Source organism: Ovis aries, chromosome 11, assembly GCF_016772045.2.
Source record: "Ovis aries strain OAR_USU_Benz2616 breed Rambouillet chromosome 11, ARS-UI_Ramb_v3.0, whole genome shotgun sequence".
In the NCBI taxonomy this organism is placed as follows: Eukaryota; Metazoa; Chordata; class Mammalia; order Artiodactyla; family Bovidae; genus Ovis; species Ovis aries.
The window spans coordinates 55930302-55946086 of record NC_056064.1 but is presented as its reverse complement, the minus strand read 5'-3'; the positions used below and the strand labels follow the sequence as shown (position 1 = coordinate 55946086).

The 15785-nt window shown below is 60.0% G+C and overlaps 1 protein-coding gene and 1 pseudogene across 5 annotated transcripts in view; both read left to right on the top strand.

Moving 5' to 3' along the window:
• Positions 1-15785, top strand: part of TMEM104 (transmembrane protein 104) — a 56285-nt gene that overhangs the window by 13025 nt on the left and 27475 nt on the right. For 3 of the 5 annotated variants that reach the window (XM_060395018.1, XM_027974042.1, XM_042256405.2), the window contains exons 4-8: positions 858-939; positions 3884-3980; positions 4696-4773; positions 8410-8509; positions 8963-9071. In XM_060395018.1, coding sequence (XP_060251001.1) covers positions 858-939; positions 3884-3980; positions 4696-4773; positions 8410-8509; positions 8963-9071 — 466 coding nt within the window. The remainder of the gene's footprint in view (positions 1-857; positions 940-3883; positions 3981-4695; positions 4774-8409; positions 8510-8962; positions 9072-15785) is intronic. The other 2 variants (XM_027974043.2, XM_042256406.2) reach the window with 1 other exon arrangement.
• LOC121820661 (uncharacterized) lies at positions 9034-15029 on the top strand (annotated as a pseudogene).

Below are 15785 nucleotides of genomic sequence, written 5' to 3'. Positions count from 1 at the left end.
TTCTTGCTGTCAGCCCAATCTCTCCGGTTTCCTTAAAAAAAGTAGATTTTCTCTTCACTCTAGTCTGACGTCTCACAAAGGTCTGATGCTACCTCCCAATCTCCGTTTTGATTCGGGCCAGATTATTAGGCTATTAAAATATTAACACATTTTCATCTGTTAATATGTTTTAACTTATTAATTAAATATGTTGATTTATTGTATTCTTTCATTTACTTTAATAGCGAACATTAAAATAATTATTTTAATATTAGCCAGATTATTAGGAAAGTAAAAGTACCCCCTACCCCCCACCAAGAAGTAAAAAGGGGAGGGTGATTCCAGGGCCAAGCACCCTTTTCAGTTTTCCACACCCGTGCTCCGTTCATCAGCATGTGTAAGTGGGGGTTGACCGCTTGCCCAGCGAGGAGACGTGAAAGCTGCCCACTGCCCTTCCCTGAAGCCCCGGGCGGCCCCCTTGTGGACCGGCTTCCTCCTCCCAGTATAGAGCCTCATCTGCTGTCTCTCTGCCCCCCATCTCTCCCACCTCTGCTCCCAACAGGCCCCGAGTCACCTCTCCCCCAAGGTCACACTCTCTCCTTCCATCAGCTTGATTCACACCCTGGTCTCTTGTGCACTGAGAATATGTTCTAAATATAAACAGACATCAGGGCGAGCCCATGAGGCACCGTGGAGGCACACACACCTTCGTACGGGGTCAGACCCATCCCAGGACTTGGGGTACCTTCCTCAGCAGAGAGAATGCTTTGGGCTGGCTGGTTGGTCGGGTCCGGTTTTCAGTGGCTTTTCCTTTTATCTTGTGCCTCCTCCAACCTCCTCCATGCCTTTGGCGATTAACCAGTGGCCTTTCCCTGCAGCTTCGTGACGACTACCTTCGTGGTGGAGGCCATGGGGGCGGCCAATGCTCAGCTCCGCTGGAAGAGGATGGAAACCCTCCAGGTGTGTGGGCCACCCTGGGCTCCGTCATGGGGCCGCTGAGTGCAGAGAGCGGGCCAGGCCTCTCCCCGCACCCCCTCCTGACCGTGGGCAGCTCCGGAACCCGGAAACGTTAAAGAAAGTTACTCAGTCAGTCGTGTCCGACTCTGCGACCCCATGGACTGTAGCCCACCAGGCTCCTCTGGCCAAGGAATTCTCTAGGCAAGAATTCTGGTGGGGGTTGCCATTTCCTTCTCCAGAACCTGGACTTCTCTGGGCATTAGTGAGGAGCTGAAGTTCGCAGCCATGTCAGCTTCCAGAATATGCACAGCCTCTGCTGTTGCGCCCTCCTCCCCCAGTGCTCTCCGCCATCCCCTCCTTGCTCCCTCCTCCCCCGGTGCTCTCCAAGCATCCACTCAGGCTCCCTCCTCCCCCAGTGCTCTCTGCCATCCCCTCCTTGCTCCCTCCTCCCCCGGTGCTCTCCGCCATCCCCTCCTTGCTCCCTCCTCCCCCAGTGCTCTCCGCCATCCCCTCCTTGCTCCCTCCTCCCCCCGTGCTCTCCGCCATCCCCTCCTTGCTCCCTCCTCCCCCGGTGCTCTCCGCCATCCCCTCCTTGCTCCCTCCTCCCCCGGTGCTCTCCGCCATCCCCTCCTTGCTCCCTCCTCCCCCGGTGCTCTCCGCCATCCCCTCCTTGCTCCCTCCTCCCCCGGTGCTCTCCGCCATCCCCTCCTTGCTCCCTCCTCCCCCCGGTGCTCTCCGCCATCCCCTCCTTGCTCCCTCCTCCCCGGTGCTCTCCGCCATCCCCTCCTTGCTCCCTCCTCCCCGGTGCTCTCCGCCATCCCCTCCTTGCTCCCTCCTCCCCCGATGCTCTCCGGTCATCCCCTCCTTGCTCCCTCCTCTCCCGGTGCTCTCCGCCATCCCCTCCTTGCTCCCTCCTCCCCCCGTGCTCTCCGTCATCCCCTCCTTGCTCCCTCCTCCCCAGTGCTCTCCACCATCCCCTCCTTGCTCCCTCCTCCCCCGGTGCTCTCCGCCATCCCCTCCTTGCTCCCTCCTCCCCGGTGCTCTCCACCATCCCCTCCTTGCTCCCTCCTCCCCCGGTGCTCTCCGCCATCCCCTCCTTGCTCCCTCCTCCCCCAGTGCTCTCCACCATCCCCTCCTTGCTCCCTCCTCCCCCCGTGCTCTCCGCCATCCCCTCCTTGCTCCCTCCTCCCCCGGTGCTCTCCGCCATCCCCTCCTTGCTCCCTCCTCCCCCGATGCTCTCCGGTCATCCCCTCCTTGCTCCCTCCTCTCCCGGTGCTCTCCGCCATCCCCTCCTTGCTCCCTCCTCCCCCGTGCTCTCCGCCATCCCCTCCTTGCTCCCTCCTCCCCCAGTGCTCTCCACCATCCCCTCCTTGCTCCCTCCTCCCCGGTGCTCTCTGCCATCCCCTCCTTGCTCCCTCCTCCCCCGGTGCTCTCCGCCATCCCCTCCTTGCTCCCTCCTCCCCGGTGCTCTCCGCCATCCCTCCTTGCTCCCTCCTCCCCAGTGCTCTCCGCCATCCCCTCCTTGCTCCCTCCTCCCCCGTGCTCTCCGCCATCCCCTCCTTGCTCCCTCCTCCCCCGGTGCTCTCCGCCATCCCCTCCTTGCTCCCTCCTCCCCCGATGCTCTCCGGTCATCCCCTCGTGGCTTCCTCCTCCCCTGATGCTCTCCGCCATCCCCTCCTTGCTCCCTCCTCCCCCGGTGCTCTCCGCCATCCCCTCCTTGCTCCCTCCTCCCCCGGTGCTCTCCGCCATCCCCTCCTTGCTCCCTCCTCCCCCGATGCTCTCCGGTCATCCCCTCCTTGCTCCCTCCTCTCCCGGTGCTCTCCGCCATCCCCTCCTTGCTCCCTCCTCCCCCCGTGCTCTCCGTCATCCCCTCCTTGCTCCCTCCTCCCCAGTGCTCTCCACCATCCCCTCCTTGCTCCCTCCTCCCCCGGTGCTCTCCGCCATCCCCTCCTTGCTCCCTCCTCCCCGGTGCTCTCCACCATCCCCTCCTTGCTCCCTCCTCCCCCGGTGCTCTCCGCCATCCCCTCCTTGCTCCCTCCTCCCCAGTGCTCTCCGCCATCCCTCCTTGCTCCCTCCTCCCCCGTGCTCTCCGCCATCCCCTCCTTGCTCCCTCCTCCCCCGGTGCTCTCCGCCATCCCCTCCTTGCTCCCTCCTCCCCCGATGCTCTCCGGTCATCCCCTCCTTGCTCTCTCCTCTCCCGGTGCTCTCCGCCATCCCCTCCTTGCTCCCTCCTCCCCCCGTGCTCTCCGCCATCCCCTCCTTGCTCCCTCCTCCCCAGTGCTCTCCACCATCCCCTCCTTGCTCCCTCCTCCCCCGGTGCTCTCCGCCATCCCCTCCTTGCTCCCTCCTCCCCGGTGCTCTCCGCCATCCCCTCCTTGCTCCCTCCTCCCCCGGTGCTCTCCGCCATCCCCTCCTTGCTCCCTCCTCCCCCCGTGCTCTCCGCCATCCCCTCCTTGCTCCCTCCTCCCCCCGTGCTCTCCGCCATCCCCTCCTTGCTCCCTCCTCCCCCGGTGCTCTCCGCCATCCCCTCCTTGCTCCCTCCTCCCCCGATGCTCTCCGGTCATCCCCTCGTGGCTTCCTCCTCCCCCGATGCTCTCCGGTCATCCCCTCCTTGCACCCTCCTCCCCAGTGCTCCCCGTCATCCCCTTCTTGCACCCTCCTCCCCAGTGCTCTCCGATCATCCCCTTCTTGCTCCCTCCTCCCTCAGTGCTCCCTGAGCATCCCCTCCTTGCTCCCTCCTCCCTCTGACCTGGGAACCTTCATCCCAGGACCCATGATGCGCCTCTCCCTCTGAGCGCCTCTGACCCTCTGATGGGAGAGCCCGGAAGTATGGAAAGCTCCCTGCTCAGATGCCTTCTAGGAAGAGAGAACGAGCAAGCAGGCTCTCCCTTGGGTGTCCCCTTTCCTTTCCTGTCTTCCTTACCCTCCGCATCCCGCCCCCTCCCAGGAGGAGGAAGACGACGACTCCTCCTCAGCCTCCGACAGCGACGTTCTCGCCCAGGACAGCTACGAGCGGGCGGAGAAGCGGCCCATCCTGTCTGTGCGTAAGTCTTGGGGTTCCGGGCTGGGCCGTGCTCCCCTCTGGTCCACGGGGTTCCCCTTCCTCATGGAGAGGGCTCAGGGCAGGGGCGGGGGTTCTCTCTGCAGAGACCCTCTGAGAGCGCTTCCCACCTGAGGGCTGATGCCAGGAAGGCAGCAGGGAGCATACAGCAGAGCCGCAGCCCTGGAGCTGGGTCAGGCTCCCCCCTGCTGGATCTGCCGCCAACTGTTGTCTGCAGCCTGGGGAGGGCCCTTGACCTCGGCCCCTGGAAGCCCGAGTCTATGTCAAGTCTAACTTCCCTCCTTCCTGTCCCACCGGACAGACACACACCCAGAGCCCAGCTGAGCCAGGGAGGCACCCCCGCCTTCCCACTCACCCCACAGTGAGCATCCCTGGCTCCCTTTCTGTAGACATTTTCTCTTTTCCTTTATTTATTTATTTTTTGGCTGCTCTTGGAGGCACGTGGGATCTTCGTTTCCCGACCAGGGATCAAACCCAGGACCCCTGTGATGGAAGCTCAGAGTCCTGACCACCAGGGAGCCTCCTCTACGGGCGTTTTTAAAAATGTTTCAAGCAGGAAGCACAAGGAAAAGTTTTCTTAAGCGTTTGAGCCCCTTGGGATTTCATTATTCTGGAGGATTCAGCGAACCCAGCACCCCTCCGAGAAGCTTGTCCTCGTGGGAAAAAATTACACCCCCTCTTTGCTCTTGGCTCCACAGAGAGACGCGGATCGAACCTTTTCGAGATCACAGACCGGGTAGAGCTGGGACAGATGGCCTCCATGTTCTTCAATAAAGGTGGGGGTGCTTTCTCCACGTGGGGAGTGGGCAGGGAAAGCTGGTGCCTTCCCGCGGGCCGGGGTACCCGGGTTGGGGGTTCCACCTTGCCTGGTGACAGGGCACGGGAGAGGGAGGAACAGATTCTTGGCCTGCGAAACCACCTTGCTGGGAGGCCTGAACCCCTTCAGGGTGTTCTCTTGGTTCCCTCCCTGTTCAGTGTATCGGGAATAAAAAAGCAGCCAGTGGTAAAGGATCCGCCTGACAATGCAGGAAACATGAGTTCAATCCCTGGGTTGGGAAGATCCCCCGGAGACGGAAATGGCAACCCACTCCAGCATTCTTGCTTGGAGAATCCCATGGACAGTGGAGCCTGGTGGGCTATAGTCCACGGGGTCGCAAAGAGTCAGATACTAAAAAACAACAACTCAGCAACTATGGGGCTTCCCTTGTGGCTCAGCTGGTAAAGAATCCACCTGCAATATGGGAGACCTGGGTTCGATCCCTGGGTTGGGAAGATCCCCTGGAGAAAGGAAAGGCTATCCACTCCAGTATTCTGGCCTGGAGAATTCCATGAACTGTATAGTCCATGGGGTCACAAAGAGTCGGACACGACTGAGCGCCTTTCACTTTCACTACCAACTATGGCTCACAGAGGCTGGGTCCCAAACAGCTTTCCAGTGGAGGCGGCGGGTGGTTCTCTTCCGTTTTCTTAATTGCCTCTGCCTTGTCTCTTTTCTTCTGGACTGTTGTGTCTAGGACAGCCCAGAGCACCCCACTCCAGTGATGGCAGGGTGGTGTGTGGCTGTGTGGGGAGGGTGTCTTCACAGTGGCCGGCAGAGGGCGCCAGGAGCCCGTGCTCAGGGCCGCTGTCTGGACTCTGCAGGGCTGGTCGTGACCTCCTGGCGTGCTCCACCTGCTGCCTAGTGGGATCGCAAGGACAGCGGCCAGCTCAGATGCTGCCGTCCGTGTTGGTTGTTCCGGCAACATCTTAGGCCTCCATTCCAAATCTTGTTCTTCTGGGAGATGATCTGTTAAAGGGTTTAGTTTTTGTAATGCCCGAACCTTCGCAGAGAGTCGGACACATCTCAGGAAGTGCTTGACCTTGCAGTTATCTTGGGAGATTTTTCTGCCCCTTCATCCAAGCCCCCCTGTGTGCAGAGGGGAGCGTCTCCACTGGCTCTTTCCGGTCTTGAATGTGGCTGCACTGAGCTGGAGCCACAGCGGAGACTGTGGAAACTAGAATCTCCTTGGCTGTTTCTTAGGACATCAAGCATCCACTTATCACCATGGTGGGATGGGACGGGAGATGGTGATCGAGGTCACCCCAGAGCCTGCCTCTGCCCTTCCCCACCGGACCAGCCTCAGAGAGAACTCTCAGAACTCATCAGACCGAGACTGGCTGTGTCTGGGCCTTCTGTGCTCTTCTTTCGTCCCATTTCTCTCTCCCTGTCTCGTTATAAGAGACTGCCACTGCACGGCCTCCCGCCAAACGCAAGCTTCTGAAACAGAACGCACATCGAGGCGAGGGCATACACCTCTTAAACCTCCTTCCTAACCTTCGTGTTTTACAGTCCACTCTGATTTCTTTATAAGAATTCTAGGAACTTGCAGTTTCGGGTTTTTTTATGTTGTTGTGTATGAGTGCCCCACAGTCTAGACTTCTAGGTTACCCGACACTGATGGAAAATGAACATACTCATTCGAGAGCAGCTCAGACATAGAGGACACCCTCCCCTCGTCTGCTCCGGGGTTTCTCAAGCTCGGCTCTGTTGCCGTGTGGCTGGACCCTCCTTCACTGTGTGGCCTGCCCTGCGTGTTGTAGGCCGTTGAGTAGCACCCTTGACTTGTCCCCACTAGTGGTCAGTAGCTCTTGCCCAATCCTGACAATCAAAAATGTCCTCAGACTTCGCCAAATGTCCCCAGCAGGAGGTGGGGCTCACAGTCGCCGCCCCCCTCCCCAAACTGGAATCACTGCTCAACTCAATCCTAATTCACCGATCAGCCCATTACCTTTGGAAGGGCTGCCACCCTCCATACAAGGCTCCCTGGGGGTCCAGACTCAGTCCTGTAATTAGAAATGCCAAGCCTGGTCACTGCGGTCCTCAAGGAAGTGCACTGATCCTCCCACTTTGTGTCTCGTAATGAAATTTATTGATCAGGGAGGGCCAGTGGCAGTTTATAAACAGCTGACATGAGTGCACTGCGGGCAGAGGAAAGGCTGGGAGCAAGGAGGGGCAGTGACCCCCGCCGCCCACAGGACTTGAGGGGGAGCCGGACTCAGAGCCCAGGGGTGAGCGGCGGTGACCCCCCCAGGGACCGCCGAGCTTGGCCATCGGCGCTCTCTGAAACCCTCCAGGGTTCTTCCAAGAATAGTATCTTCTGAGTCGTTTCCCCCTAGACTCCTAGGAGCAGAGCCAATCTCAAATAGCCCAGGAGGAACTTGTCCCTGACTTTCCCCTCCCACCACCCCTGGGGACCCAGAGGCTCTTTGGAGCCACCAGGATTAGAAGCGAACTGCCACTTCATTTTTCTTTCTGTTCTCAGCGACACCAGCAGCTTGAGATCAGTGACACCGAAAACAAGCCATCAGTTTGAAAAGGAGTTTGAGGCTGGCTGTCTGGGGCCATGACCCTGAGATTGTAGGGCCCGGATGCTCTTTTAAGGCACTTTTACACTGGGTCTTTATAGCCGGAATCACGTGTGGAATTTAGCGCGGGCTGAATTCTTCTCACTGGACAGGATTAGAGACGGTCAGGGACTTGCCAGGGTCAGGAAATGAGGCTGGCAAGATTACGACCAGAGCCAAGCTCCCGGGTCCTAGTCCAGGCCCCTCCTTGGGAGAGAGGGACCCTCCTCGTCAGCATCCTCCCCGCAGGTGATTCTAGTAAGAAGGAACGTGAGCTGCTCCCCGCACCGAGCACACCAGGCCAGCCTCGCCCTTGGGTGCTTGGTGATGGGCCACATTTATGAAACACTCAGTGTTTGGGAATCCAGGGCTTTTCACTCTCTTGTTTTCAGCTTCCAGGCTTCCCTGGTGGCTCAGCTGGTAAAGAATCCGCCTGCAATGCAGGAGACCTGGGTTCAGTCCCTGGCTTGGGAAGGTCCCCTGGAGAAGGGAAAGCTACCCACTCCAGTATTCCAGCCTGGAGAATCCCATGGACTGTATAGTCCGTGGGGTCGCAAAGAGTCAGACATGACTGAGCGGCTCTCAGCTCCCTGAGCTGGGCCGCTCCCTGTTACCTTCTTGCTTTTCAGTCCCTCTGGCAGCATGTGGCTGCAAAAGATCCCCGGCCCAGGCCTGCCCTGGGGTTCAGGCCCCTGCCTCGGGCCATCCCCCCTCGTCCCTGCCCGCCCTCGCTGGGCAGCCTATCCCGAGCGCAGACGCCTCCAGGTCCTCCGCGGCCAGTGCAGGCCCCACGCTCACTCTGCAGCCGGTCTGGGTTCAGAACCTCTCTGATCCAGCCTGGCCCAGCCCCCACTCTCATGTGACAGCCACGAGCAGATGCGTCTCCCGTCAGCATCACGGTGTAGGCAGCCGGAATGAGAGGCAGGGCTCGGGGAAGGCCTTCCCCACTCCGCTCGGAGAGCAAGCCACCGTCGTGAGAAAAGCAGGCGGGAGGCTGGCTCCCTGACCTACAGCTCTGTTGCTTCCAGTGGGGGTCAACCTGTTCTACTTCTGCATCATCGTCTACCTGTACGGGGACCTGGCCATCTACGCCGCAGCCGTGCCCTTCTCCCTCATGCAGGTGACCTGGTGAGTGTCCCCGCCCCACCAGCTGCAGCCAGGTGGGCTCCCTCAGGTGGTCGGGACCGTGTTTTCTCTGGCGGAAGCCCAGCACTGAGCGACTCCATCAGCATCCCCAGCTGGTTGGTGTCCGAGGCCCTTCTCTGCACGTGCCCTGGCCAGCCATGTGTCCTGGCCTGCGGAGACACATTCCTCACCACTGTCGCTCCCCGGCCTCTCTAGGAAGGGGTCTGGGGTTCCCACCGGGGGCTCCCGAGTGGCCGAGAAACGGTGCAGTGTAATTAGTGGACGGTGCCTGCCCCCAGAAACAGGAAAGCCTGCAGGGTCAGATCGTGGGACCCAAAGCCGCAGTGCGGGGCAGGGCATCGAGGTTCCACGATTGCCCGCAACTGACAGAGGCAGGTTCTGTCGGCTTCCGGCCAAGCAGGGAGGCCCACACTGAGCCACCGTTCTCTTCATCAGCAGCGCCCTAGGCAATGACTCGTGCAGCGTGGAGTCCGACACCAAGTACAATGACACGGACCCGTGCTGGGGGCCCCTGCGCCGCATGGACGCCTACCGCATCTACCTGGTGAGTGGCCAGCCGGGCGGGACCCGGGCCTGTGAGTCGCCTTCACTCTCGGCTGGAGCTCTCCCCAGAGAGGAGCGTCGACACAGCTCCACACCCTGGCTGGTTCCCGGGCTCTTGGTCCTGGTCGGAAGGTGGATCATGTCACTATAGTGCCAGCCTCAGGGAGTCCAGGCCACCAGGCCTCTGTCGTATGTGGTCTGGAGCTGGCATTCAGGTCGGTGCCAGCTCCAGGGTGATGAACTCTCATAAACTTAGCTCAGGGTTTCAGGGCACGCTTAGCGAAGCCCCGTTAAGAGGCCCCGGGTTGCTTTTCTGGAAGCTTTTCCTGTTTTGACCTTCCACCCTCCCAACCCCACGAGCACGTGAGTGGATTCCAGGGCAGATTCCTGGCTGGGCAGGTGGGACTGAGCTGTCTCATGGAGACCCAGATTATGGGCAGCTTCCCGCGTGAGGAGGGATCAGCCCCGCTCGCTCTCCGTCTCCCCTGCTCTCTGTAGACAAGGGAGGATGAATCTCCAGGCTCCGTCTTGATTGTTTTGTGCTGTTGTGGAGAGGTTGGGGGTTGGAGAGGGGTGGAGCTGAGTGACCCATGAGTCTCGGGTATCTGTCTCTGCCTGGTTTGCAGGCGGGACTCAGAAATGGTTCCCTCTCGCGTGTGCAGCGTGTGTTAAGACTCTCCGATTCCTCTTGGTGCTCCTCAGCCCTGACACAGATTTAGGGGCATTAGGTGACACACAGCTCGACACGTGGCCGCCTGGCTGACGGGGAGCACGGGGCAGAGCCGCGAGAGAGGCAGGGGGCCCGCCTCTTAATTGTCCGCATCCTCCAGCCGTTCCGCAGCTCCGAGGCTGTGCTGTTCAGCTCTGAATTCCGTTCACCGCCTGGGACTGGTTCTGCCTTCCTAGCCCCACCCTCTAGACCTGCCCCCAGGGTAGTCCTGTGGTCCAGCCCCGGGAGACACTCATTTTCCTCCGTTTCTGGAACAGTCTTGATGGTCAGCTCCAGCCAGGAGTCTGTCTTCTCGGAGAACTGTATCTCACCTGAGGTCCAGTGGGACCTGGGCGGCAGGTTTTCCCAGCCGCACTCCCCCACCACTCCCCACCCTTGGGGGCAGGCAGAGGACTCCGCAGGACCCCCAGAAGACTGGAGTCCCACTAGCCTCTTAGCATCTCAACAAACTGTGATTGATAGAATTAGCAAAAGCGTTGGTGAGTACGAGGACCCATCTGGATCTCTGACCGACATTGCAGAAGGAGGGGGTTGAGGAAAGGGCCCGAGAGGCTCAGCACAGACCTGGGGGCAGGTCCAAGACTGAGGGTCAGCGGGGGAGCCCCTCAGGTGGGTCCTTCCCCGGTAGGGCCGCTGAAGGCTGTGCAGGGTCTGTCCAGCACATCCCCCGCCCATCTGCAAAACAGACGTGGCGCGCAGGGAGTGCCGGCTGCTGCCACGGGCCCGGTGAATTATTTAGCACCATCATTATTGCCTTATTAAGTTGTTCCTCCTCTTAGTCCTGTAAACCTGCCACATGATGGAAGCCTCCCTTCCTGAATCTCAATAACTCTCTGGGCGAACAGAAGGAACCCTTCAGGAAAGCAGACAGGCATTAATTACTGCCTTCATCTCCCAGATATTACGCTTATAACTCATGACGCTAATTGCCACCAGGCCCCCACAAGCCACACAACACAGGACGGGGGAGGTGGGGCAGTGGTGGTGGAGCGAGCAGAACCAGAGCCCAGAGCCCTTCCACTGCGGGCTGTTGACACCCTCCCACCTCCCCCGGCCGCTGCTGCTAGGGGTTTCTGTTAGCTCAGGTTTTCAGTTCAGACTCGCTCTTCTGCCTGGTTTGGAGAAACTCCAAGCAGGCGGACTTCGGCGCCGTCTCAGAAGTTATTTTACAACTTCGCACGTGGCCCCCGGGGTCCGCAGCCTCCGCAGCACCGAGCCTCCTGACCCTAAACACTGGGGGCTCCGTCCCCATGCCAGCGCCCCCTGTTAGTGCGTCAGAAGAGGCCCAGTGACTGAAGGACGGGGTCGGCCGACCTGGGCTTCCTTCCTCGGTCCTGGGCGCTCTGTGCTAATGGCGCCTTCCCTCCCAAGTCTGGCCTGAGGGGCTCACCCCTGTGTCCTTGCTCCATCAGGTGGGCCCTTAGGTCGCGGGAGACGAGGGGCGTTCTCTTCCCTCACCTTCCCGCCCGCCGCCGCAGTCATTCATGTTTGGAAGATTGTCCTTCCAGGCTAGAGATTCCCACCACAGCTCTTTCTTTCTTCTCTTAAATATTTATTTGGCTGCACTGGGTCTCAGTTGCAGCGTGCGGGTTCTTTTTAGTAAACATCACGTGAACTCTTAGTTGCGGCAGGTGGGATCTAGCTCCCTGACCAGGGATCGAACCCAGGCCGCCTGCATTGGAAGCGCGGAGTCTTAGCCACTGAATCACCAGGGAAGCAGCCCCCGCCCCCATGGCAATTCTTTCTACCAGCTGTTTTGCTGCCATGTTGGGCAAGACAGCAGGTGGGTTTAAGGCCCCTTTCCCACTCCAGACAGTCACTTCCTTGTCTCAGGTAAACCGTGCTCCTGCCCAGCCTGCCTGTTTCAAAGGATCTCTGAGAGCCACTTCTTGTCTTTTCCAGGCCAGTATAATCTGGCTTCTACTTTACGATTTAGCTTTTAGAAAGTCCTTGGAAATCATCTTTTCTGTGCCTCCCCGGGAATGCTGCTGAGATGCACACGCAGGACAAGAACACTTAGGATATTAACTGCCTTCAGAGGCCAGCCTGTGTATAGCATCGTGAGTGCTTGTGAGAAGGGAGCTTCCTCTCCCCGCAGCCACCAGTGGCCTCCCTGAAGCCCTTGACCTTAACAAACGGAAAATTCCTCCTGCCCTCCCTTGGCCCATGAGCTCCATCCACATCCTGTGATTCCAGTGCAGCTGATCTGAGTCAGTTTCTCCGTGTCCTCCCTCCTTGGAGTAGCCACAGAGCTCTGTAAAGTTGAGGATGGTCCCGCGAGTCACATGTGCCCTCCAGGCATCCCAGCAAGATGCCATAGCTGGGGCCAGTGGTAGCCTGGGCCCCGTCCAGAGAGCCCACATGAATTAACATCCAGATCTGATCCTCAGATCCCCGCCCCATCTCCAGTCCTACCACCCCACCCCACCCCACTCCTCTGAAGGATCAAATGGGAAAGTGTTGATGCCCCAGCGCTTTCAAACCAGCAACCTTGCCTGCAGGCTGGGGAGCATCCTGGGATTCTTTCTGCACAGTGTCTCTGTCTTGGGTAGGGAACAAAGTCAGGATTGAGCATTTCATTCTCCTGCACGGTGAGGAGGAGTCAGGGGCCACTGGTGAATGGCAGGGTCATATGGAAATGAGTCCCGTCCAGGAATCAGACTGTCCCGCGCGTCCTGAATGCAGGACAGACATGTGTCACTTGTCCCCTCAAGTCAAGGGCACTGCCTGGCTGTCTTGTCCTTGTTCCTGCAGTCCTGTCCAGCCTCACTCGCACCCCACGCCCTGGGCCCCATCAGCGTCAGCCCCTTGAGAGTGTCAGAGGGCAGTCCTGGGGGGCAGTGGGACTCCCCAAGCACTGGGGGCTCCTCGCCGGCGGCAGGAGCGACCTCCACCGCTCACAGGTGGATCAATGCCGCTGGGGTACCAGCCGCCCAGCAGGCCAGGCCGGGCAGAACTGGGCACGCAGATGGCAGAGCGGAGCTCATCCTGGCTGGAGACCCAGCCACAAACTGGTAGCATCAGGCGGGTGGCCCCTTGCAGGCCGCTTTGGACCAGGACAAGGTCACCCTGGCTTGCCTTGAACGCAGGAGCTGGGAGATCCACCTCGAGGGTCCAGGTGACCCAGGAGGGTGGTGCAGCCACCTTCTGCCAGACAGAGGGGCCTCTCCCGCCAGACACCCTCTGCCAGACAGAGGGGCCTCTCCCGCCAGACACCCCTTGAAGAAGCAGGGTGTGTGTTGGGGTCTGCAGGGGGGTGGGGGGTTCTGCCTGCTGAACTCTTCTTCCTGAAGGAGCAGGTCAGTCTGATTCGGACTCTAGATTAGTGCTGAAGGTCCTTCTGGGCCTGAGCTCAGGCAGAGATGAGGGCGCAGATACGAAGGGACCCGCTGACCAGTCCTGGAGCCTAATGTTTGCAGAGGTCAGGGCGGGGCTGCCCAGGACGGGGCCTGCTTAGTGATCCGTGTTGGCGCATCCCGCCGTCTTCCTGCGGCCCCTCAGTCCTTGGCGGCCAGGAGGGCTTCTCCCGTTGGCTCGAATAGCTGGCGCTCCGCACATCTGCCCAAGGACGTCTCCCCGCCCTACCACAGCCTCTGTCTCTGTTATTTCAGCAGCAGTCCCGGTGCCCTGGGGCTATGGCATCTGCTTATAAGTGGGTCACCGCTGCCATCGCTTACACGCTTATTCTCACCGGTTCTGGGGCAGGAGGTGGCCTGGAGGCTCCAGGACCAGGGAGGAGGGAAAGTCACAATGAGACAACAAGTTTCAGCAGCCGCGGTGACTCCATGGGACCTGGGGATTCTCGAGAACCATCCCAGGAGACCAGCCTGCACCCCCAGAGCACAACTCCAATGGAGACAGCGTGAGCACTGTGCCCGGATATGCACAGGGTGGGGGGCCCGGAAGGAAGCAGGGGCCATCGAGACCAGAGGCGTGGCCCCAGAGGGCGAGCACCCTGCTGGCAGGATGAGCCGTCTCCACGGGGCAGTCAGGGGTTGGTTCCATCCACAAATCCAGAGTTGAGCCCTCAGCACAGTAAACAGCCCAGTAGTCCCCTGTTTGGGGACATCACCCTGTCTGAGTCCCATGGATGGGGACTTGGCCCAGCACCAAACCGGAACAAGTCGGGCGAGGTTCCTGGCCACCTGGGGCAAGGAGGGGGTTGCCGACGGGGCCTCACAGGGTCTGGGACATCTGGGCGCCTCCCCTGTAGGAGGGGGACTGTTTGGGGACCTGCCTAGGCTACCAGGGACGCCGTCTCCTTTCCCTACCTTTTCCTCTCCCAGTGTCCGCGCCTCACCCCGTTCTGGAGGCTCCAGGAAGGTCGGTTTGTTTTCATTTTTGTGGCTGCGTCTGGTCTTTTGCCTCCTGCAGCGCATGGACTCTCTAGTTGTGGCCTGCGGGCTGTCACCCCGAGGCACCTGGGGCCTTAGTTGCCCGACCAAGGGTCACGCCTGTGTCCCCCGCGTTGCAGGGTGGTTTCTTAATCACCGGACCACCGGGGACGTCCCTCCCCTTTTGCCAGTCATGCTGGGCAATCCCCTGCAGGTGCGGCCCGTGGAGTAGCTCCCCCAACCCCAGGCCGGGCCCACTGTGACTTGGTGGGGGTCTGTGGTCGTCCGCCAGCTCCTCTGGGCCCCCAGGAACACTTGTGTCCCAGGGTGTGGAATGCTCCCCAAGTGCCCAATCTGTGCTTCCAGCCCACGATCCTGGGTCTCTAGGAAGAAAGCATTTCTGCCTCACACCCCAAAACCGCGTGTACGCACTCCCCAGACAGACGCCGATGTTGAGCAAATTCTAACTTCAAACAGTGGCCAGCGCTCAGGTTGAAATGACTGACTTTAAAGGATTAGCTTGTCTCTTCTTTTTCAGGGAAATCAATAATACAGGGGCGGGCCTGCATTTTCCTCCCTTCCTTTTCCTGGGGAGCTGCTGCTCCAGCTCATCCAGGGAGTGGCCACGCGTGTTTTGTTGTGCTTTCCTCCACCATCCCAGCCCCCGCCCTTTCTAAGTGAAATTCATATTACACTGCCACTCATTCCTACACCAAGGCTTGTCTCTGGAGCTCCTGCCAGGGCACCCCCAGGGCCCACAGCCGTCACCCCCCATTGGTGCCTGTGCCCAGTGCCAGCCCAGCACTGCCCAGCGTTGCTCCAGACCAGCCCTCATGTTTCCGAGGAGACCTGGGTAGCGCCCCTCGCTAGACCACCGCGGGACCCCCCCCCCCCCCTCCCCAACCCCCGGCACCCTGCGTCCTTTGGCCCCAGCTTCCTCCAGTGCAGTGAGAAGCTGCTTGTTTTTGTTCTTAATGCGGCTCTCGGGGACATGGGTTCTGTCCGCCGGCGTTAAGCTCGCCATCCATCACGCCCCGCATCCTGCCTCCGTGATGGCTGATGCCTGACCCACCAGCTTAGAGGACAGAGCTGACTCCCCTGTGCTGCCCGCTCCCAGCTCCCAGTAAAAACACCAAGCGGCGGGAGTCGGGATCACAAGACAATCCCCTCCGCCCCCTCCCCCAGCCTCAGAAGCTACTCCCCGGGTGAGCTGGGACCCTCTGGCCTTCCTTCCGTCCTGCTGGGTGAAGGAAGCTCGGTTCGAGCTCCCGAGACCCCCTTCTGACAACGACAGCTTCAGTGTCTCTCTGACCCTGTTAGGACGTCTCCCGCTCTGTCACCTGGAAAATAACGAGTGCGTCCTTACAAACAGGACTCGCCCTGGGCGCCGGCCGCTTATACCCCGGGCCTGTGGGAAGCTGTCAGTTTGGCTTGTCTGGTGTCCCGTCCCTTCTCCCTGACCCCGGTTCCCCAGGCCCAGAGAAGGGCAGTGAAAGAGGAAAGTCATCTGTGGGCCACAGCCGGTCGCAGGCTCTGCCGGCAGACTCGGCTTCTAAGCAGCCCCATCGTATGAAACTCCCAACGTAAAAGACAAACTCAGGGGGGGTAATTACTTGTTACAGAACAGTTTGTAATTTACAGAAGGACTCAC